The 23,500-nt window shown below is 41.9% G+C and overlaps 1 protein-coding gene across 2 annotated transcripts; it reads left to right on the top strand.

The window, feature by feature from the left end:
- The first annotated feature begins 1,250 nt into the window (after positions 1 to 1,250).
- LOC118384436 (ubiquitin-conjugating enzyme E2 Z) lies at positions 1,251 to 19,448 on the top strand. Of its 2 annotated transcripts, none has more exons than XM_052518641.1 (7): positions 1,251 to 1,386; positions 2,909 to 2,981; positions 3,546 to 3,733; positions 5,336 to 5,447; positions 5,827 to 5,939; positions 9,932 to 10,022; positions 15,759 to 19,448. In XM_052518641.1, exons 1-7 carry the CDS (start codon positions 1,358 to 1,360, stop codon positions 15,933 to 15,935), a joined length of 783 nt encoding a protein of 260 aa, XP_052374601.1. In that variant the 5' UTR covers positions 1,251 to 1,357; the 3' UTR covers positions 15,936 to 19,448. The 2 variants fall into 2 exon arrangements, with proteins under 2 accessions (XP_052374601.1, XP_035626873.2); XM_035770980.2 differs by having other exon boundaries at positions 1,278 to 2,087.
- The last annotated feature ends 4,052 nt before the right edge of the window (positions 19,449 to 23,500 follow it).

The raw sequence follows: 23,500 nt of genomic DNA on the forward strand, positions 1-23,500 counted from the left end.
CCATCCTCATGATGCCATCTATTTTGTGAATTGCACCAGTTCCTGCTGCAGCAAAGCATCCCCACAACATGATGCTGCCACCCCCGTGCTTCACGGTTGGGATGGTGTTCTTCGGCTTGCAAGCATCCCCCTTTTCCTCCAAACATAACAATGGTCATTATGGCCAAACTGTTCTATATTTGTTTCATCAGACCAGAGGTCATTTCTCCAAAAAGTACTATCTTTGTCCCCATGTGCAGTTGCAAATTGTAGTCTGGCTTCTTTATGGAGGTTTTGGAGCAGTGGCCTCTTCCTTGTTGAGAGGCCATTCAGGTTATGTCGATGTAGGACTCGTTTTACTGTGGATATAGATACTTTTGTACCTGTTTCCTCGAGCATCTTCACAGGGTCATTTGCTGCTGTTCTGAGATTGATTTGCACTTTTCTCACCAAAGTACGTTAATCTCTAGGAGATGAGCGGTATGACGACTGCGTGGTCCCATGGTGTTTATTCTTGCATACTATTGTTTGTATAGATGAATGTGGAACATTCAGGCGTTTGGAAATTGCTCCTAAATATGAACCAGACTTGTGGAGGTCAATTTTGTTTTCTGAGGTCTTGACTGATTTCTTTTGATTTTCCCGTCATGTCAAGCAAAGAGGCACTGAGTTTGAAGGCAGGCCTTGAAATACATCCACAGTTACACCTTCAATTGACTCAAATGATGTCAATTAGACTATCATACGCTTCAAAAGCCATGACATAATTTTCTGCAATTTTCCAAGCTGTTTAAAAGCACAGTCAACTTTGTGTATGTAAACTTCTGACCCACTGTAATTGTTGGAAAATTGTTGTTGACTTGTCATGCCCAAAGTAGATGTCCTAACCGACTTGCCAAAACTATAGTTTGTTAACAAGAAATTTGTGGAGTGGTTGAAAAACAAGTTTTAATTACTCCAACCTAAGTGTATGTAAACTTCTGACTTCAATTGTATGGTGTTGTAAAGAAACTGTAAAATACTGACTGTAGTCCAGTGGAGGCTGCTGAGGGGAGGACAGCTCATAGCAAGGGCTGAAATGGAGTCCATGAAATGGCATCAAAGACGTACTTTCTTTGTGTTTGTTACCATTCCATTGACTCCATTCGAGCCATTATTATGAGCTGTTCTCCCTCAACAGCCTCCACTTGTGTAGGCCTACTGCTGTATGTTGCTACTATCCCTGACAGACTCATAACATGGACGTAGAGCCCAACTACAATTCCGATGATCGCCGCCAGTTGGCAGTAAAGGTATTCTGTGCTGTGGGGAGGAAGTGGTTATGGAAAACAGAAGAAAAAGCTAACCGATAAACAGGCTGAATCCGCAAACTGCGTTGATGACTGGCAAACTGAGAATTTGTGACGGGTAAAATATTATAGCGTTAACTTTTCGACTGACTGTTTGTAGTTTTATATGATATAGCTAAACACGATTAGCTACTTTTGGAGGCGAGAAGAAAGGCATACAATGCCGTGGGAGTGCTTTTTCTCATCTTCGCCTCTCCTTGCTCGTCTTCCTCATTTACCGACTGCGTGAGGACGGACTCAAAACAAGAAACTGCTGTATCGACAACTGTCAACTGTAGCTAGCAAGCTAGCTAGCTGTAACCTGAACAAGTGTTAATTTACAATGGCGGATAGCGTAGGAGAGGTTGCTAATGGTGAAATTGGGTTAGGTGTTGGTAGTCAGGGAAATGGAGCTCCGTTGTTACCTAGTTTGGGTAATTCTCTGCCGGGCCACTCGACGAGTGGAGCTAACCTGGCCTCACCACCTCCTGCAGCGGCCGCAGAGACTGGCCTAGCTGTCATGTCCCCTGGAGCCACAACCACCTCAACCGTGGTGACTGGGAGCGGGTTTGGAGGTGCAGGTGTTCTTAGCGCTGTAGTGGGCTCTGCCATTCCAATACCCCTCTACTCGGCCACCAATGCTCTGCCAGGCGGTATCGGTTTGGGGGTGGCCGGAGCAGGCCTCTTGTCCCAAATTCATGCAACGTCCTGGGACCCAACACTAAGTACCGACTGGGACAACGAGAAGACGTCCCAGCAATGCATTCTCCGAATCAAAAGGTAAACATCTGAGTATCCAGATATACACTGGTCTTGCCTGTTACAACATATGGAATGTGGTTCCATGCTGTCTGAAAACGAAAGAACCACATCACACGTGTTTGTGTGACTATAAATGTTACTTTTTGCTAACACCACTGTTGCATACGGCAGGGAGCCTAGTGGTAGAGCGTTGAATAAAGTAACTGGAAGGTTGCTGGATCGAATACCTGATCTGACAAGGTAAAAATCTGTAGTTCTACCCTTGAACAAGGCAGTCAACCCACTGTAACCCCGGTAGGCGTCATTGTAAATAGGAATTTGTTCCTGACTTGCCTGGTTTATTTATTTTTTTTAAGTCTATGATCATGACTCAGTTCCATGACATTACACATGAGTCATTGGAAGGCGTCTACTGTATTGGGGAGTTTTGATAAGAGCCCTGACACTGTCTGAATTTTGGCACCTTTCATGTCAGGTGCTCTGGAGTGGCGCAGCGGTCTAAGGCACTGCATCTCAGTGTAGAGGCGTCACTACAGACGCTGGTTCGTTCCCGGGCTGTGTCACAACCAACTGTGATCGGGCGGGCACAATTGGCCCAGCATCGTCCGGGTTAGGGGAGGGTTATTTTAAATAGGAATTGGTTCTTAACCTACAGCTAAACCTATAGGTAAAAATACAACATTTGAGGAAATACATTTTTTTTAAACAATAGGTTAAATTGCCAGTCTGCTTGTGCTAATCATGCCAAGTAGGCAAGAGCACAAACAGATCTGGGATCAGGCTGCTATCATTGTGTATTAGCATCTTTACTTAAGTTTGCCTTCTTACTCTCTCCTCAGGGATATAATGTCCATCTATAAGGAGCCTCCCCCGGGTATGTTTGTGGTTCCTGACCCTCACGACATGACTAAGGTAAAGCTCACCGACTTCCACCACCACTCCCTAAGTCCACAGGGTCTGTTCTGGTACAACTGTACAAAGTCAGACAGCAATGCGAGTTTCATCAATGGCCATTGTCATTTGGCTATGATGTTGAAATATGAGCCTTAGACATTACTGTGCTACGTTTAGCTAGCCAAACTGAAGTGTTTGACTGGTGTATGAAACAATCCAATATGGGACTTGAAAGACGGGCTGTCCTTCAAATGTTGATGCAGAGTTACAGTTAAAGCAACTCCTATCCCAGGCTCAAGTTGTGTGGGGGGATCCTTCTTTATATCAATTGTTCATTTTCTTTTGTCAGGCCCCAATTTACTTTATAACCCACAGACTCAATGTTTGTACTAAGTCCCAAAAAATCCATGAAATTGGACATACTAAACAAAGAATACAGCCATTGAAGAACTTTTTCTGTGGCAAGAGGAACAGCCATCTTGGAATTAGTGTTCTGCACAACTATTATGAGGATTAGGGAGAAATTCAATGCATCAACACCCTCACTAAATGTTAGTCCTGACTCTAGTCTTCCCTCCTCAGATCCATGCCCTCATCACAGGACCCTTCGACACGCCCTACGAGGGAGGCTTCTTTCTTTTCCTGTTCCGCTGCCCCCCGGACTACCCCATCCATCCCCCACGGGTCAAGCTCATCACCACCGGCCAAAACACTGTGCGCTTCAACCCCAACTTTTACCGTAACGGCAAAGTATGCCTCAGCATCCTCGGGTAAGCCAGGATCCTGCAGCTCAGGGGAAACCTGCTGCACCTGAGCAACCCATACATCTATGCCCATTTCCCTTTCTAACTAGGGGAGGGGGTGACTAGGGGTCGAAATGGGACAAGGCATTCAGCAGTCGACCTTTTTAAACCCAGACCCATAGAATAGTAGCTCTTACAAACTATATACATGGGACACAGTGGGATGTGGGGCGGCAGGTAGCCTAGTGGTTAGAGCATTGGGCCAGTAACCGAAGGGTTGCTAGATTGATTCCCCGAGCTGAAGGTAAAAATCTGTCCTTCTGCCCCTGAACAAGGCAGTTAACCCACTGTTCCTAGGCTGTCATTGTTAATAAGAATTTGTTCTTAACTGACTTGCCTAGTTAAATAGATTTAAAATGTGACCTGCAATCAATATCAGGATCCCACCTAATTAAACACAGAATGAAAAACAGCAGACAGTACTGTCCAATAGTTGCAAGTGCTTCTGTATTACTCAAGCCTACCTGGTCTGACCACAACTGTAAGGGGTCATTCTTTGGCAGAACATGGCTATTTATGGCAGCTCTCTATATAGAGACGCAGATCATTTCTTGCATTTCAGCACATCCTCCCAGAGCGCCCCCTCACTGTTGACGTGTGTGACTTTGTCCCAGAAGATGCGATGCCATCATTCTCCTGCTTTCAATAGTACACAACAAAAAAATATATTGGAATAATGTGCCCATGTTTCGTAATTCAAATCAAATTTTATTTGTGACATACACATGGTTAGCAGATGTTAATGCGAGTGTAGCGAAATGCTTGTGCTTCTAGTTCCGAAAATGCAGTAATAACCAATGAGTAATCTAACCTAACAATTCCACAACTACTACCTTATACACACAAGTGTAAAGGGATAAAGAATATGTACATAAATATATATGAACGAGTGATGGTACAGAACGGCATAGGCAAGATGCAGTAGATGGCATCGACTACAGTATATACATATGAGATGAGTAATGTAGGGTATATAAACATAAAGTGGCATAGTTTAAAGTGGCTAGTGATACATGTATTACATAAAGATGGCTAGATGCAGCAGTTTAAATGAGTACAGTATATACATACAGTGGGGCAAAAAAGTATTTAGTCAGCCACCAATTGTGCAAGTTCTCCCACTTAAAAAGATGAGGCCTGTAATTTTCATCATAGGTACACTTCAACTATGACAGACAAAATGAGGGGAAAAAATCCAGAAAATCACATTGTAGGATTTTTAATGAATTTATTTCCAGATTATGGTGGAAAATAAGTATTTGGTCACCTACAACCTAGTCGTTTAGCTCCGTTACCTTAGCGTTCATGGGAACAGGAACAATTCTATTTTGCACCTATGGCTCCTTGAAACAGCTTTGAAATACTTCCTCTCTTTCCCTTTATAGTAGTGTTTGTCAGTCTCGGGAACCTACAGGGAATGCAAAGTTGATCTACTATTCAGTCTACAATACCTTTTTGGGTGATACACCGTAGCTCATATACAACTTAAACTTTATATTTTGCTTGGTGCGCGGGCTCCTGACCTGAATCTTTTGTGCTTTAACCTCTTTGTTCTGGGTTGTTGTCTAGGACTTGGACAGGGCCAGCTTGGAGCCCAGCCCAAAGCATCTCCTCCGTTCTGATCTCCATCCAGTCCCTGATGACTGAGAACCCCTACCACAACGAGCCAGGCTTTGAACAGGTAAGTCTATAGCACACTGGCAAGTTGGCCTCTAATTTAGCTGGCAAACCAAAGCATAATCCCCAGAATGCAGTTAAATCCCACCGCCTTATGGGGAATCTGGTTCCCTGAAGAAATGCTGCCATTTTGATCAACAAAGCTACTGTGTTTTTGGCATATGATATTGTGATGTAATATGACTGTTGTCTGACTTACAGAAGACTTCAGCTGTTGTTCTATGTTTTTATTTCGTTGTTTGCTATTTCTTCCCCATTTGTAGACATTTGTGTAAACGTGTTTGTGAAGAGCAACAGACTGACCATATCGGTGTGGGATGTGTCACTTTTTGTGTCTTGAATGTCCCCCTTACATCTGCTCCCTCTGACACTCCCTTTGCCAGGAGAGACACCCGGGGGACAGCAAGAACTACAATGAGTGCATCCGCCATGAGACCATGCGCGTGGCTGTATGTGACATGCTGGATGGGAAGGTGCCCTGTCCAGAAGCCCTGTGGTGAGTTAATCTTGGATTGTTGACTCCAAAATAAAAGTTTGAGACTTGAAACCTTAAAAGTGGACTGATGTCGAGATGAGTCATTGTTCCACGGCATCTATTGTCTAGATCCAGCTACAATTCTTCAGACAGTATTCAAACACCTTGAAGCTTTCTACATTTAGTTGTTACAGCCTGAGTTTAAAATGGATTACATTTTGATTTTGTGTCACTGATCTACACACACTACCCCATAATGTCAGGGAATTATGTTTTTAGAAATGAAAAACAAATGAAAAGCTGAAATGTCTTGCGTCAATAAGTGTTCAACCCCATTGTTATGGCAAGCCTGAACTTCAGGAGTAATTTGTTTAATAAGTTGAATGGACTTACTGTGTGTAATAATTGTTTGGCATGATTGATGGTGCAGATGCTAAGCTACAGAACTGTTTTGCTCGCACAGACTAGAATTTCTTCCGGGATTCTTACGATGGCATTTAGTAGTACACCACATCACTGGCTTCATCAATAAGTGCATCGACAACGTCATCCCCACAGTGACCATAAGTACGTACCCCAACCAGAAGCCATGGATTACAGGCAACATCCTCACTGAGCTAAAGGGTAGAGCTGCCGCTTTCAAGGAGCGGGACTCTAACCCGGACGCTTATAAGAAATTCTGCTTATAAGAAATCCTTTGACGAACCATCAAACAGGCAAAGCGCCAATACAGGACTAAGATTGAATCGTACTACACCGGCTCCGACGCTCGTTGGATGTGGCAGGGCTTGCAAACTATTACGGACTACAAAGAGAAGCGCAGCCACGAGCTGCCCAGTGACACTAGCCTACCAGACAAGCTAAATAACTTCTGTGTGATCACGCTCTCCGTAGCCGATGTGCGTAAGACCTTTAAACAGGTCAACATTCACAAGACCACAGGGTCAGACAGATTACCAGGTCACGTACTCCGAGCATGCGCTGACCAACTGGCAAGTGTCTTCAATGATATTTTCAACCTGTCCCTGACAGTCTGTAATACCAACAAGCAGACCACCATTGTCCCTGTGCTCAAGAACACCAAGGTGACCTGCCTAAATGACTACCGACCCGTAGCACTCACGTCTGTAGCCATGAAGTGCTTTGAAAGGCTGGTCATGGCTCACATCACCATTATTCCAGAAACCCTAGACTCACTCCAATTTGCATACCGCCCCAACAGATCAACAGATGATGCGATCTCTGTTGCACTCCACACTGCTCTTTCCCACCTGGACAAAAGGAACACCTATGTGAGAATGCTATTCATTGACTACAGCTCAGCGTTCAACACCAAAGTCCCCTCAACTCATCACTAAGCTAAAGACCCTGGGACTAAACACCTCCCTCTGCAACTGGATCCTGGACTTCCTGGTGGGCCGCCCCCAGGTGGTAAGCGTAGGTAACAACACATCCGCCATGCTGATCCTCAATACGGGTTCTCCTCGTGGGTGCATGCTCAGTCCCCTCCTGTACTCCCTATTCATCCAAGCACGACTCCCAACACCATCATTAAGTTTGCAGACGACACAACCGTGGTAGGCCTGATCACCGACAATGATGAGACAGCCTATAGGGAGGAGGTCAGAGACCTGGCATTGTGGTGTCAGAATAACAACCTCTCCCTCAACCTGATCAAGACAAAGGAGGTGATTGTGGACTACAGGAAAAGGACTGAGCATGCCCCCATTCTCATTGATGGGGCTGGGCTGTAGGGGAGCAGGTTAAGAGCTTTGTACATTGGTCTCCACATCACCAACAAACTAATATGGTCCAAGCACACCAAGACCGCTGTGAAGAGGGCACAACAAAACCTATTCTCCCACAGGAGACTGAAAATATTTGGCATGGGTGCTCAGATCCTCAAAAGGTTCTACAGCTGCACCATCGAGAGCATCTGGACTGGTTGCATCATTGCCTGGTATGGCAACTGCTTGGCCTCCGACCACAAGGCACTACAGAGCGTTGTGCGTACGTACATCACTGGCGCCAAGCTTCCTGCCACCCAGGACCTCTATACCTCTATAGTGTCGGTGGAAGGCCCTAAAAATTGTCCGATTCCAGCCACCCTAGTCAGACTGTTCTCTCTCGGAAAGCGGTACCGGAGTGCCAAGTCTAGATCCAAAAGGCTTCTTAACAGCTTCTACCCCCAAGCCATAACTCCTGAACAGCTACCTGGACTATTTGCATTGTCCCCCACCATTTTTATGCTACTGCTACTCTATTATCCATGCAGTGTCACTTTACCTTTACCTACATATTACCTCAATTAAACTCAACTAAACTGCACATTGACTCTGTACCGGTACCCCCTGTATATCGCCTCTCTACTGTTATTTTGTTTTTCTATTTTAATGTTATTATTTTATATATTTTTTATAAAATGTATTTAATACTTTCTTATCCAACAATGCAGTTAAAATACGAGTTAAGGGCTTGTAAGTAAGCATTTCACTAGGAGGTCTGCACCTGTTGTATTTGGCGCATGTGACAAATCAAATTTGATTTGAATAATTTAAGTTGAGTTTTGAATGACTACCTCCTATCTGTAACCTATACATACAATTATCTGTAAGGTCTCAGTCGAGCAGTGTATTTCAAGCATAGATTCAACAACAAACACCAGAGATGTTTTCCAATGCCTTGCAAAGAAGGGCACCTATTGGTAGATGTGTAAAACAAATAAAAAGCAGACATTGAATATCGCTTTGAGAATGGTGTAGTTATTAATTACACTTTGGATGGTGTATCAATACACCCAGGCACTACAATGATACAGTTGTCCTTCCTAACTCTTGACTGAGAGGAAAGAAACCGCTTTGGGAGTTCACCATGAGGCCAATAGTGATTTTTAAAGTAGTTGGAGTTAAATGGCTTTGAGATTAAACAACTGAAGATAGATCAACAACATTGTAGTTACTAACATAAATGACAAAGTGAAAAGAAGGAAGCCTGTACAGAATACAGAAAAATATTCCCAAACATGCATCCTGTTTGCTGTAAGGCACTAAAGTAATACTGCAAAAAAAAATGCAGCAACAAAAATGTACTTTTTGTCCTGAATACAAAGCATTATGTTTGGGGCAAATCCAACACAACACATTGAGTACCACTCACTATATTTTCAAGCATGCTGGTGACTGCATCATGTTATGGGTATGCTTGCCATCTGCAGGGACTGGAGGTTTTTTTTAGGATAAAAAGAAACGGACTAAAGCTAAACGCAGGCAAAATCCTAGTGGGAAAACCTGGTTAATTCTGCTTTCCAACAGACACTGGGAGGCAAATAGACCTTTCTGCATTATAATAACCTAAAATCCCAGGCCAAATGTACACTGAAGTTACTTAAGACGATACTGCATGTTCCTGAGTGGCCTAGTTGCAGTTTTGACTTAAATCGTCTTGAAAATCTATGGCAAGACTTGAAAATGGCTGTCTAGCAATGATCAACAACCAGCTTTAAAGAGCTTCGTGAATTTAAACAAATAATGGGAAATATTGTACAATCCAGGTTTTCCAAGCTCTTAGAGACTTACCCAGAAAAACTCACAGCTGTATTTGCTGCCAAATGTGACTGTGTTGACTCAGGGGATTGAATACTTATCTAATCAAAATATGTTATTTTCCATCAATAATAATATGTAGTATTTTGTGTAGATCATTCTCAAATAAATGTAAATCCATTTTAACCCCACTTTTATAACGCAACACAATGTGGAAAAAGTCCAGGGGTGTGAATACTTTCTGAAGGGACTGTATATGCCTGAACTCCAAATTAAGGCCACAGGCCACGTCTAATGTCCTTATTGTATATGAGGCATATAGTTGAACCTTAAGGGATTGCAAGAGACATGTTCAAAGCCACTGACCCACAATCCATTTCGAACACACATCTTTCAATGGCGAGTCATTTCAATTGTAACTGTTTAGCATTTGTTTTTGTGGGTAGTTAATAACCTGTTTCTGTGTTGCAGGAGTGTGATGGAGAAATCATTCCTGGAGTACTATGACTTCTACGAGGGGGTCTGCAAAGAGCGACTACATCAGCAGGGACAGAACATGCAGGTATTGCCAGAGACCTCATTCTCCCTCTCATTCACTGTGTGTGTGTGTGTGTGTGTGTACACACACACCACACGTTTCTTTATGCACCTTGAAGAAGCAGAACACACAGGTTATAATGCATCACACATCCTGATAACTAATGCACTGCACCTTCCCTGGGGTTCTATTAGGGTTTCCTAAACTGGGTTCTCGGGACCTCAAGGGGTACACGTTTTGGTTTTTGCCCTAGCACTATACAGCTGATTCAAATAATCAACTATTCATCCAGCTTTAAATTTTAATCAGCTGTGTAGTGTTAGGGCATAAACCAAAATGTTCACCCATTTGGGTCCTGATGACCGAGTTTGTGAAACCCTGGGTTAGAGGACTGAGGGATGTACATGCCCAAACGTTTAAATGGGTACTTTAGGATTTGGCCGTTAAACCTTGTATCTTCTTCCCTGGACTCAGATGAACTTGTGGATACCATTTCTATATTTCTGCTTTCATTATGAAGGAAGTTGGAGGTAGTTTCGCGAGCCAATGTAGACTAACATTAGCACAATGACTGGGCGTTTATATGATTATAATGTGTTGTGATAATTGCGTTGTTTGCTCTATAACCTGTTAGTTCATATGCCTTGCGACAGTGATAGATAGGCCTAAGGCTGAGACAATAAGACAGTGGCAGAATAACTTTAAACACGCCGTCTGTTTCATCACAAAACCAGAGGGCAAACTCTGTCTGCTGGAGTCCACAAGGCATATTGCATGTAACAAACAGTTGCTTCCACCATTGACCAATGTTTCCACCATTTTCAGACTGCTAAACAACTGATTTAGAACCACAGTTAACTGAAGTCGCAAAGAAAACAGGAGCTGCCTCCACTATTCTAGCACCATTTCAACATCATCAAATCACCCATGCTTAGTCTAATACAGTGACAACTAAAAGCTACCAAAAACAAATTAGTCGAAAAATAATGTGGCTGTCCATGGTTCTGATGTATGTGTGTGAGCGTTCGTGCAAGTAAAAAATACAAAAAACATGTTGACTCACCCAACTTGTAGAGAAACGCCAATGCCATCCTCTCATTCATGTTGACGAAAACGGTCTATATCTCTGTCATACAGTACACAGTTGTTTTTGTGGTTTTTGTCCGAGGCTACCTGGTTAAAATGCTTACTTGCTAGCCTAACTTTATTTTGTGAGCAACTTTAGCTAGTTAACATTAGCCATCTATGTATTGAACCCTCAGGCCAGGGGCACAACAAATTATGTTCTGCCCCTGAACAAGGCAGTTAACCCACTGTTCCTAGGCCATCATTGAAAACAAGAATTTGTTCTTAACTGACTTGCCGAGTTAAATAAGGGTAAAATAAAACAATGTATGGTTGGATCATAATCGCTGTCATAATCATTGGGCGGTAAGGAGAATGAAGTCAAACCACAAGTAGATCTCCATCCATGACTAATTTAGGAAAAACACCATTTTAGCTAGCCTGCAGAGGACCACAACCAAATGCAACAATTTAAGTTTCTGTCAATGATGTATGCTTTTCATGCAATTTGATAGAAGTGACGCCAACTTCCCATGACACTTTTTGTCATTATTGGTGTGCCAGGACCTGTCACAGTTGAGTGCACTCAGTTTAGCGCAATGCTGATTGGCTATTATTTTATACTTTAAAAAAAAAAATGTATCAAGGGAGGCCAAATGCTCACTTGCTTCCCTTGCATTCCATGCTATGGGCGGCAACAATGTCATAATATTTTGGATCAGACGGCATCAGATAGATGACCTACACATGGAGACAAAGGGGTGCTGTTTTGCTCTCAGATGCTTTCTCCGGTGAGGTACATTCGGTCTCTTGCAAATTTTGCTGATGACACAATCGTACTCCACACTGCCCTTTCCTACCTGGACAAAAGGAACACCTAGGTGAGAATGCTATTTGTTGACTACAGCTCACGTTCAACACCATAGTGCTCACGAAGCTCATCATTAAGCTAAGAACCCTGGGACTAAACACCTCCCTCTGCAACTGGATCCTAGACTTCCTGATGGGGTGCACGCTTAGTTCCCTCCTGTACTCCCTGTTCACCCATGACTCCAACACCAAGTTTGCTGATGACATAACGGTGGTAGGCCTGATCACCAACAAAGAGACAGCCTATAGGGAGGAGGTCGGAGACCTGGCAACAACCTCTCCCTCAATGTGAGTAAGACAAAAGAGATGATCGTGGACTACAGGATAAGGAGGGCCGAACACGACTCCATTCACATCGACGGGGCTGTAGTGGAGCAAGTTGAGAGCTTCAAGTTCCTTGGTATCCACATCACCAATAAACTATCATGGTCCAAGCACACCAAGACAGTTGTGATGAGGGAACGACAACACATTTTCACCCTCAGGAGACTGAAAAGATTTGGCGTCGGTCCCCAGATCCTCAAAGTTCTTCAGCTGCACCATCGAGAGCATCCTGACCTGTTGCATCACCGCCTGGTATGGCAAATACTTGGCCTCTGACCGTAAGATGCAACAGAGGGTAGTGTACAGCCCAGTACATCACTGGGGCCAAGCTTCTTGCCATCCAGGACCTACAGTTGAAGTCATAAGTGTACATACACCTTTGCCAAATACATTTAAACTACAGGATGTTCTAGAACACCCAGGATGTTCTAGAACCCTGAGTTAAACTAAAGCAGTCTTTTCTATAAGTTACAAGTCAACATTTTTTTAAACTGCCAACTCATTTAGGTTATAATCCACGTCCAGGTACAGTTGAAGTCGGAAGTTTACATACACCTTAGCCAAATACATTTTATACTCAGTTTTTCACAATTCCTGACATTTAATTCTAGTAGAAATTCCCTGTCAGTTAGGATCACCACTTTATTTTAAGAATGTGAAATGTCAGAATAATAGTAGAGTGGATTATTTCAGATTGTATTTATTTAATCACATTCCCAGTGGGTCAGAAGTTTACATGCACTCAATTAGTATTTGGTAGCATTGCCTTTAAATTGTTTAACTTGGGTCAAACGTTTCAGGTAGCCTTCCACAATAAGTTGGGTGAATTTTGACCCATTCCTCCTGACAGAGCTGTTGTAACTGAGTCAGGTTTGTAGGCCTCCTTGCTCGCACAAGCTTTTTTCAGTTCTGCCCAAAAATATTCTATAGGATTGAGGTCAGGGCTTTGTGATGGCCACTCCAATACCTTAACTTTGTTGTCCTTAAGCCATTTTGCCACAACTTCTGAAGTATGTTTGGGGTCATTGTCCATTTGCAAGACCATTTGCAACCAAGCTTTTACTTCCTGACTGATGTTGCTTCAATATATCCACATAATCTTCCATCCTCATGATGCCATCTATTTTGAAGTGCACCAGTCCCTCCTGCAGCAAAGCACCCCCACAACATGATGCTGCCACCCCCGTGCTTCACGGTTGGGATGGTGTTCTTCTGCTTGAAAGCATCCCCTTTTCCCTCCAAACATAACGATGGTCATTATGGCCAAACGGTTCTATTTTTGTTTCATCAGACCAGATGACATTTCTTCAAAAAGTACATCTTTGTCCCCATGTGCATTTGCAAACCGTAGTCTGTTTTTTTTATGGCGGTTTTGGAGCAGTGGCTTCTTCCTTGCTGAGCGGCCTTTCAGGTTATGTCGATATAGGACTTGTTTTCCTGTGGATATACATCCTTTTGTACCTGTTTCCTCCAGCATCTTCAAGATCTTTTGCTGCTGTTCTGGGATTGATTTGCACTTTTCGCACCAAAGTACGTTCATCTCTAGGAGACCGAACGCGTCTCCTTCCTGAGCAGTATGACAGCTGTGTGGTCCCATGGTGTTTATAGTTGCGTACTATTGTTTGTACAGATGAAGGTGTTATCTTCAGGCATTTGCAAATTGCTCCCAAGGATGAACCTGACTTGTGGAGGTCTAAATTATTTTCTGAGGTCTCGGCTGATTTTCTTTTGATTTTCCCATGATGTCAAGCAAAGAGGCACTGAGTTTGAAGGTAGGCCTTGAAATACATCCACAGGTACACCTCCAATTGACCCAAATGATGTCAATTAGCCTATCAGAAGCTTCTAAAGCCATGACTTCATTTTCTGAAATGTTCCAAGCTGTTTAAAGACACAATCAACGTAGTGCATGTAAACTTCTGACCCACTGGAATTGTGATCGTGAAATAATCTCTAAACAGTTGTTGGAAAAATGACTTGTCATGCACAAAGTAGATGTCCTAACCGACTTGCCAAAACTATAGTTTGTTAACAAGAAATTTGGAGTGGTTGAAAAACACGTTTTTAAATGACTCCAACCTAAGTGTATGTAAACTTCCGACTTCAACTGTATATACTATGTCAAAGGAAGGTCCAAAAAATTGTCAGACCCAAGTCATAGACTGTTCTCTCTGCTACCGCACGGCAAGCAGTACCGGAGTGCCAAGTCTAGATCCAAAAGGCTCCTTAATAGTTTCTACACTGCTGTGTAGTCACTTGACCCCTACCTACATGTGCAAATTTACTTCGACTAACCTGTACCTCCGCACATTACATTTACATTACATTACATTTAAGTCATTTAGCAGACGCTCTTATCCAGAGCGACTTACAAATTGGTGCATTCACCTTATGACATCCAGTGGAACAGCCACTTTACAATAGTGCATCTAAATCTTTTAAGGGGGGTGTGAGAAGGATTACTTTATCCTATCCTAGGTATTCCTTAAAGAGGTGGGGTTTCAGGTGTCTCCGGAAGGTGGTGATTGACTCCGCTGTCCTGGCGTCGTGAGGGAGTTTGTTCCACCATTGGGGAGCCAGAGCAGCGAACAGTTTTGACTGGGCTGAGCGGGAACTGTACTTCCTCAGTGGTAGGGAGGCGAGCAGGCCAGAGGTGGATGAACGCAGTGCCCTTGTTTAGGTGTAGGGCCTGATCAGAGCCTGGAGGTACTGAGGTACCGTTCCCCTCACAGCTCCGTAGGCAAGCACCATGGTCTTGTAGCGGATGCGAGCTTCAACTGGAAGCCAGTGGAGAGAGCGGAGGAGCGGGGTGACGTGAGAGAACTTGGGAAGGTTGAACACCAGACGGGCTGCGGCGTTCTGGATGAGTTGTAGGGGTTTAATGGCACAGGCAGGGAGCCCAGCCAACAGCGAGTTGCAGTAATCCAGACGGGAGATGACAAGTGCCTGGATTAGGACCTGTGCCGCTTCCTGTGTGAGGCAGGGTCGTACTCTGCGGATGTTGTAGAGCATGAACCTACAGGAACGGGCCACCGCCTTGACATTGACTCGGTACCGGTGGTTCCTGTATATAGCCTCATTATTGGTATTTAATTTTTTAACTTTAGTTAGTAAATATGTTGTTAACTCTATTTTTCTTAACTGCATTGTTGGTTAAGGGCTTGTAAGTAAGCATTTAACTGTAAGGTCTACCTACACCTGTTGAATTTTTTTTTCTTGGATTGTTTTGGGAAGCCTGACTTCCCTTGGCATCCATGAATACATGCCACTGTCCACGTTCATCTGACTCTTCATTGCCAAAATAATTTGTCGCCTTTTACAGAAGGTTGTCCAAACATATATAAAGAAATTCTCTATGTATGTATACATTTTTTAGATAAATAAAAAACAGTATACACTGCTCCCACATGCTATAAACCTGCACCACAACAGTGGAACATTTCAGATTTGAAATATGAGATGCACATCCCACACACTCTTTCTCTCCTTACACACCTCCAGGACCCTTTTGGGGAGAAGAGGGGTCGCTTCGACTACCAGGGCCTACTGGCACGCCTGAGCACCACCCAGAGGCGCATTCGGGAGAAGTGCCCACCGGAGGACAACGATGACCACTCAGACTCTGACACCAGCTCCTCAGGCACGGACCCAGATAGCCAGGGCAGCTCCCAGCCTTAGTCACCAGATGGCGCCACACTACCTTTCTTTTTCAGTCTCCCCCTTTCTGTTTTTGCAAGATGGTTTTGGCTCAAGTGGGATATTGAGGGGAAAGGCCTGATTTCAGGAAGCGTTTATGATACAAAGGCAGGGGATAGCTTAATGTCTGTTTTGATTGCCCCCCCCCATGACTGCCTTTTAATTTGTTTCCCCCAGCTGTTGTAAGTTAACAATGCCAGTCTACACATAGATGGTGTTGGGAGTTCGGCTTGTAGAAATGGACACTGTTTTTTTTAAAGCAATTTGTCATAGATTCTGCCTTTTTGTCTTTGTTTTCCCATGCCCGATTGGATTAGGAAGAAGCGGTGAAATCTGAGATTGACCATTCTCAATATTCACAGTCTGTACAACCACATCAGTCGTCTTAATCAAATCACCAAACTTCTATTCATTCATACATTGGTACACACACCTCAGACTATCCATTTCTAAAGTCCCATTGTCTCATGTCCTTTCCTTAATCTGAACAGTACTTAATAAAATAATGAACCAAGTCATAATTACATTATGAATTCATAATGAATTGCATTAGTAAAAATAAAAAACACCTCCAGTAATGCCTAGTACAAAATATGTACAGTTGCGGGCACATATATTGGCACCTTTGCACTTTACAGTGGAACAGATTGTAATATTTATTATTTTCAAAACTGGTTGGATAGCTATTTTTACCCTGTAGGCACTTGCAACTTATGACAAGTGAGGAAAAATTACAATCTCTTACCTCTAACCACATTTTTTTTGAATTTTCAATAATGCAGTCCAGGCCATATTTAGACTTTTTTTTTTTTTAAATCAAAATTTCAGTTTCATAACATTTCTCGGTCCTTTGCAGATACAATTATGTGTGAAGTTTTTTTTTTCCTCTACTTATTTGTGAAGAAATAGTGAATCGTTCGAGGGTGCCAATATATCTAATGTATATATGCACAGCGAGAGAGTTTATTGTGGTCTATGTGGGGAGTTTCTTAAAATAATTTTCCATTGACTGACTGCTAAAGCCTGCATGGAAAGTTATTTTTTATTTTTTTTCTCTGCATGAAAACAAATCTCAATGTTTGTTCATGATTATCATTGCGCTGTATGTAGTGTTGTGGATTTCACCTTCAAGAGATGTTTTTCTTCTCTGACGCTAAAATGCTGGTAGAGTCTAATAGGGATCCTAATATCTCCATTTAAGCTAAATGGTGGAGTCTATGGACATTAGATTTGGGGTCACTACAAAACGTTTAGAAAGATGGATTTGTCATTTGACCTGTCCCATTTAACCAATGCCACATTTTCCATTGCATTTTTCATTGAAGGCAGTGGACTGGTGCCTCTTCAGCTCTATATAGCGGAGTCAGCCGGTACCAAACCAAACTTTCATCTGAAAGCCACCACCAGGATTTTCAAACGAGCCACGGGAAATGTTTTATGATGGTAACATAAATACCAGACACCTGCTTCGATGCCGTGACAACTTTCAGTCATTGAGAGTTTCTGTAGATTGGTTTGTTGAATGATTTTATGTTGGTTTGGCTGTTTTTAAGCACTAAATGTTCTACATTGGCTTACATATATGGTGTCCGAAGTGCGTTCCACAGGTTGAAACAGTCTTAAGATACAAGTTCAATATAAACCTAACCTGGCAGTAACACTGACAACACAAACTTCAAAATGGACTTAAAGTGATCGAGGATTTTTTTTTTTTTTTTGAAGTATGAGAAACCGTATGACCCGTTCTAAACAGTGGTCTTGTCTGCTGTAAGGGGTCAATCTTATTTTTTCATATTGATGTAAAGTTGTTATTCTCGCTTTGAAAGACGTTAAGCCTTATCGAGACTTCTTCCCGAGCCACAATTGTTTTCAGTCTCTGAATAGTCCCCCTTCAAAGTGTCACGAAACATTGCCTATCAGCCCGGGCAGCTCACCAATAACCTCTAGTGAGGCCTCAGCGGCTGTTCAGCGGATAGCGGGCTAAACACCTCTACCGTGTCACTTGGTTTGTAGTCCTGTCTAGCAAGATGCAACAAATAATTCTACTGTCTTCAGTCTTTATTGCATTTTGGAACTACCCACTCAGGATACAACAAAACCTCTTGCTTTAATTGCCTGTCTGGACCACAATCTACTGTCTAATTAAGGAGGCCAGCTCCAATGCAGAGTGGCACCCAAACAGGATTGGACCACACCCTTCTTTTCCTTCTCATGGACATGTTTTTCTATTCCCTCCCATCTGGGTGCATTTCTGCTCACTTCTCTCAGTCGACAGGGACTGGGGCTTCCTCTCACAGGATAAAATGTTGGATTTAAGAGATCTAATGTTTACTGCTGAGGGTACTGCTAACTTTGTTTGCAAAGTTTGAAAAAAAAAAAGTTTAAAATGTATGACTCTACTGCAAATGAAAATATTAAAGCAAAGATATTACTGGCCAGCTCCACTGCAAAGGATTAGGTGTGAGATGCTCAATGTAGCGACCAGTCAGTTTGAAGCCTTGTTATGGTTTGGTGTGTATATTCCTGTATCATTCAGATGTGACCCGTCTAGTGTGTCCCTTGTCTGATGGTTTATTTTGGGTTTGTGCCCCCAACCCAGAGATTCAAACTGAATCGCTTTTATTAAGGCATCTTCAATCCATAATGATATGGATTTCCATGTAGATGTTTTCAGGAAGTGACTTATGTAAAGTGTAAACTTCTAGAATAAATGTTGGCCATCACATAGTAAAAGTATATAATAATTACAAATGGGGATACCTTATCTGTCAGCCATCTCAATGAGATAAGTAACATTTGTATTGAGTCCCATTGCGTTAGATGTCATAGTATGTCCGACCTTCAATCTATGTAATTTCTTATGAGATGAGTGTGACACTATAATAATACTGCACCTTTTCCCCAAGATTGAATTTAGGACTTGGGGTGGTGTAGAGTAGACCACATTGCTTCTTAGATGGCTACCAGCAATGTACAGGGCTGCTAAACCTAGCTGCCACAGAGCTGCTGCTCTACGACAGGGTTTCCCCGAACTCTGTCTCGCCCCCACACCCCCTTGTGGTGCACATTTTGGTTTTTGCCCCAGCACTACACAGCTGATTCAAATAACCAACTCATCATCAAGCTTTGATTATTTGAATCAGCTGTGTATTGCTATGGCAAAAAACTAAACGTGCACCCCCCAGGGGGTGGCCCCCAGGGGGTGGCCCCCAGGACGGAGTCTGGGAAATCCTGCTCTACAGTACATTCCCACAGGGGCGTTCAACACTCTAATGGCCATTCATTCTGTCTCAGTCAATGGTAAGTGAATGGTTTACATTTTTGAGTTGACAATATGTGGGACCCATTTTAGGCCTTGACTCAACGTTCCAGGCCAAGGCATTAGTCCCAAAACTTTGACTGCCACGTTTATGCAAGAATATTTTCATCTGATTTAATTTCTGTTTTCATTATATTGTATATGTAAAAAAAATATGAATAAAATATACAAATGGCTATTTTGATCTGTGGCATTCTGTTTCAGTGCAAGTATTTATATTATTAATAGTGACAATTTTCTAGGCATTCAGTTGAGGGCTTCAGCCCAGCCACTGGTAATACCAAGGAGGACTACAAGTCCCGTAAGCCCCATATGTAGTCAGTTCTGAAATTATGTTGCTTTTTGTGGTCAATTAACAATTTCTTTGTGGATTTTGATGTGTGCTTGGGGTTATTGTCTTTGCTGGAAGATCCACTTGAGGCTAAGTTTCAGCAACCTTGCCTGGCTACCCAACCACATTGGTCTGGGCAAACACCTAGCCACTCCCACAAACGTTTTGCAATCAGAGCAGCGGAAGAATTCAATTTGAGTCGTCCATCAAGAGGCAACCAGGTTTTTGGCTAAAATGTCCTGGTACTGGGTAAAGTTCACGATGCAGTTGACCATAAGGGCCCCAGGACCAGTGAAAGCAAAATAGCCCCATAACATCAAAGCTCCACCACCATATTTTACAGTAGGTATGTGGTTCTTTTCTGCTTATGCATTTCGTCACCAAACCCACCACTGGTGTCGGTGGTCAAAGAGCTTCTTTTTCCTCTCATCTGACCGGTTCCAATCCAAGTGCCAATGCTATTTAGCAAACTCCGACCCCCTGAATGAGACATGAGTCCCCCTAAATGCAACAAAGTCAAACTTTGGGGAGGTCTCTAAATAATTAATGCTAATTTAACCATTCTCCTATTTGTTAAAATGTAACTTGTACTGCGACAGTGGTAAATATTAAAATAAATGCTTATTCCAAATTAAATGAACACCCCCACCTCTGTGTCATGGTTTAAACCATACCCCCCCCCATGTGGCTGCACCCGGGACAGTCCCGTATCTCAGCCCCTTTTCAGGTGTCCCAACTTTTCTTTTTACAAAAAAGGTCCTTCTGTCAGCAAGACAAATCAATTAATTCAGGGTGCAAGAGTGAAGACCCAATGACAATTGCTGAATGTCATTACACTTTTTGTTTGACAGTAAGATTGGTTGTGTTCACTCCTAATTAAAAGGTGCTGGTTCAAATCCCTGAGCCAGCAAGGTGTAAGAATCTGCCGTTTTGCCCTTGACAAGGCAGTTAACCCCCAACAATAATTTCTCCCCAGGCGCCGATGACATGGATGTCAATTAAGGAATCCCTCCCACATCTCTCTGATTCAGAGGGATTGGGTTAAATGTGGAAGACACATTTCGGTTGAATGCATTTAGTTGTGCAACTGACTAGGTATCCTCCAAATGTAGGAGGTTCTTTGAAGAAAATTGAGACCCCCCAGAATGTCACGGTATAGTTCGCACTCTGCCAGCACACCAGTGGCGAGCTTGGCGTCAATAAGGATGCATAAGCAGAAAAGAACCCCATACCTGCTGTAAAATATTGTGGTGGATCTTTGATGTTTTGAGGCTATTTTGTCTCCACTGGTCCTGGTGCACTTGTTTGGTCAACGGCATCATGAACTTTACCCAGTACCACGACATTTGAGCTAAAAACCTGGTTGCCTCTGCCAGGAGGCTGACACTTGATCTTCCAGCAACACAATAACCCCAAGGACACAACAAAATCCACAAAGAAATTGTTGATTGACCACAAAATCTTAATTGTGCAATGGCCATCTTAGTCTCCGGACTTGAACACCATTGAAAATGTGTGGTTTTAACTGAACATGGACTATAAGCAATGACCTGGAACGATTCTGTATGGAAGAATGGTCCCAATGTGTTCTCCATTTTTTTTAAAGGTTCAGTGACGTTATCCTTGCAAGGTGAGGTATTGAATGGTACTGAAAACATGGGTGACAATCATTTTGATCCTATCTTTTTGAGAGAAAAAAGTATTACTTGTTAAACATCTCTTTCTGAGCAATTGTATTAGTATAAAATACAAATGTGGGCATACAAAATACAGTAGCTCAGTATTTGTATAATTTATTTTATGCAGTCTTTTTTTGTTAATCTTTATTAAGGGTGCCAATAATTTTGTCTCCCCCCAGTTTTATGATTGGAATGAGATACAAAACGAGCTCCGGTGTGCTTTAGGACCATGCAGATACCTCCAAGCGGTCGGGTATGCTGTTTGGAGTGTTTATCAGACTGGGTAAAATAAGTTCTAAATCCAAAATTGTGCCTCTCTTTAACTTCACTCTGTATATTAATACACAGGAATTACATGAATCTATGCTACATGTGAAACTTGACTAAAATGAGAACATTCCATCATGTGAGATAAGGGACTACTGGATAAATGTTGAAATGTTGGCTATTCTGAGGGTAGCCTGCTTTGGACTACGTAAAAGAACGTTTTATGAATGCATTATTTTCTTTCTTAGACTTTGGGCAATGTTGTGTGCTTGTCAGGCACAGGCAGTAAGGCTTTCATCTGTTAGAGTTTCACAGATTTTATTGATTGAATTTATTGATTATTTCTAATTATGTTTTTCTTTTCTCAAATGTAGTTATATTAACAGTTTAAAAGAGGATTAAAACATTGAATTCAGACCCCAAAAAAAGACTATTGATCTTAACTATTGATGAAACCATATAGAAAGCCACAACTTCATGATGAAACATTTGTGATTGATAGACTAGTACATTAGTTGATGACAGCTTAATGTGAGACAGTCATTCTCTCCAGTTGTCTCCTCCACGAATAACATGTTGCTATTGTTCTATAGGCCTATTTAATTTATACGTTTTTAAAACGACTTTTTGACATACGTTTTATACAGTATTCATCTTCAATCGTGATAATGTTGGATTCGTAAACCCTCCTTCTATCTGACGGACCAAATACCTTCATTCTATCGACCCTCCCTCACACACTGCCTATTATTGAGATGGGCGGGAGGCGCTTTCTTTCAACTCAACAGGTAGCTAGCTGCATCCCAACCGACAACAACATAGACAATTGGTATGAAATACAGTATATTGAAAGAATTGAGTCAATTTTGATACAGGGATCCAGTATGTTTTTGTCATTTCGAAATTGTACAAGATTCAATATGATGCTGATGGGTTTCCAATGCATAACTTCGAGGTCGCGCCATACTGTTCCTTGTTTATTCGATGTAGTAACTGATCAAGTCTCTTGAGTTTTGTTTTGTAATTATTCATATGACATGTGTGTTGAATTTCAAACGGAATATACTCTGCAAACATGAATTGTTAAGTTAGTAGGCAGTCTTGACACCATTTCAGATGTCTATTGTAGTATATCATTTGTATCCTATTATTTATATTATTATCATTATAATTACTACACAATTTATACAATAGAAACTCAAAGAAAACAAAGGTGTATTCAATGACATGTTCACACTTACACCTGGAAAGCTATTTCATGTCATGTTTTCCCTTGTGATGGTCTGATTCGTTTAAGGTGAGCGTTGATTTGTAATTATATGCCTTTTCGATAGCTTTTCGTTTGCGCTTTCAATAGAACTGTTGATGAGAAATTTGAAGAATTGTTCTATCGTTCCAAAACATAAGTTAACAATTTTATAATACAATAATTAACGATGACTCAAAAAAAGATTTTCTGTGATAGCTTCTAATAAATTGAATACATTTCAAATACAAAAGGGATTTAACCAGATAGTCCACAACAGTTAATTATTAAATTTGTTGTGAAATATTCCCGTGAAAGTAAGCTAACATCATTGCAGTCAGCCTCTAGTCATGTTTGATAAGAGATAAGCTACTTCGATATGCTGAAGAAATCATAGTTTGGCTTTAGCCAGCATATGTAACAATGTAGCCTATGTGTGCATGTATTTTATATGTTTGATTTTATATTGTTTGTTAGGCTATTGTATTTAAAATGTGTACTTCGCTGCAGTAGCCTGCATTCAGTATTAAAAAAAACATCATTTGAAAATAAAGTTTAGTATTCTATGATGATTTAATAATTTCCCTTACAGGCCTGTTAACGGATTACTGTTTAATGAAGGATAATACAACATAAAAATAATGTTCATGGTGGGTTATGTTTTGAGTTGAGGAAAAACATTATACATTTGAACCATTTTAGTTC

Source organism: Oncorhynchus keta, chromosome 5, assembly GCF_023373465.1.
Source record: "Oncorhynchus keta strain PuntledgeMale-10-30-2019 chromosome 5, Oket_V2, whole genome shotgun sequence".
Classification (NCBI taxonomy): Eukaryota; Metazoa; Chordata; class Actinopteri; order Salmoniformes; family Salmonidae; genus Oncorhynchus; species Oncorhynchus keta.

Excerpts from the sequence above, each read along its gene's own strand:
- LOC118384436 (XM_035770980.2), top strand. The coding sequence starts at position 1,651 with ATGGCGGATAGCGTAGGAGAGGTTGCTAATGGTGAAATTGGGTTAGGT. Across the intron at positions 2,088-2,908 it reads TGCATTCTCCGAATCAAAAG|GGATATAATGTCCATCTATA; the intron begins GTAAACATCTGA and ends CTCTCTCCTCAG. Across the intron at positions 3,734-5,335 it reads GTATGCCTCAGCATCCTCGG|GACTTGGACAGGGCCAGCTT; the intron begins GTAAGCCAGGAT and ends GTTGTTGTCTAG.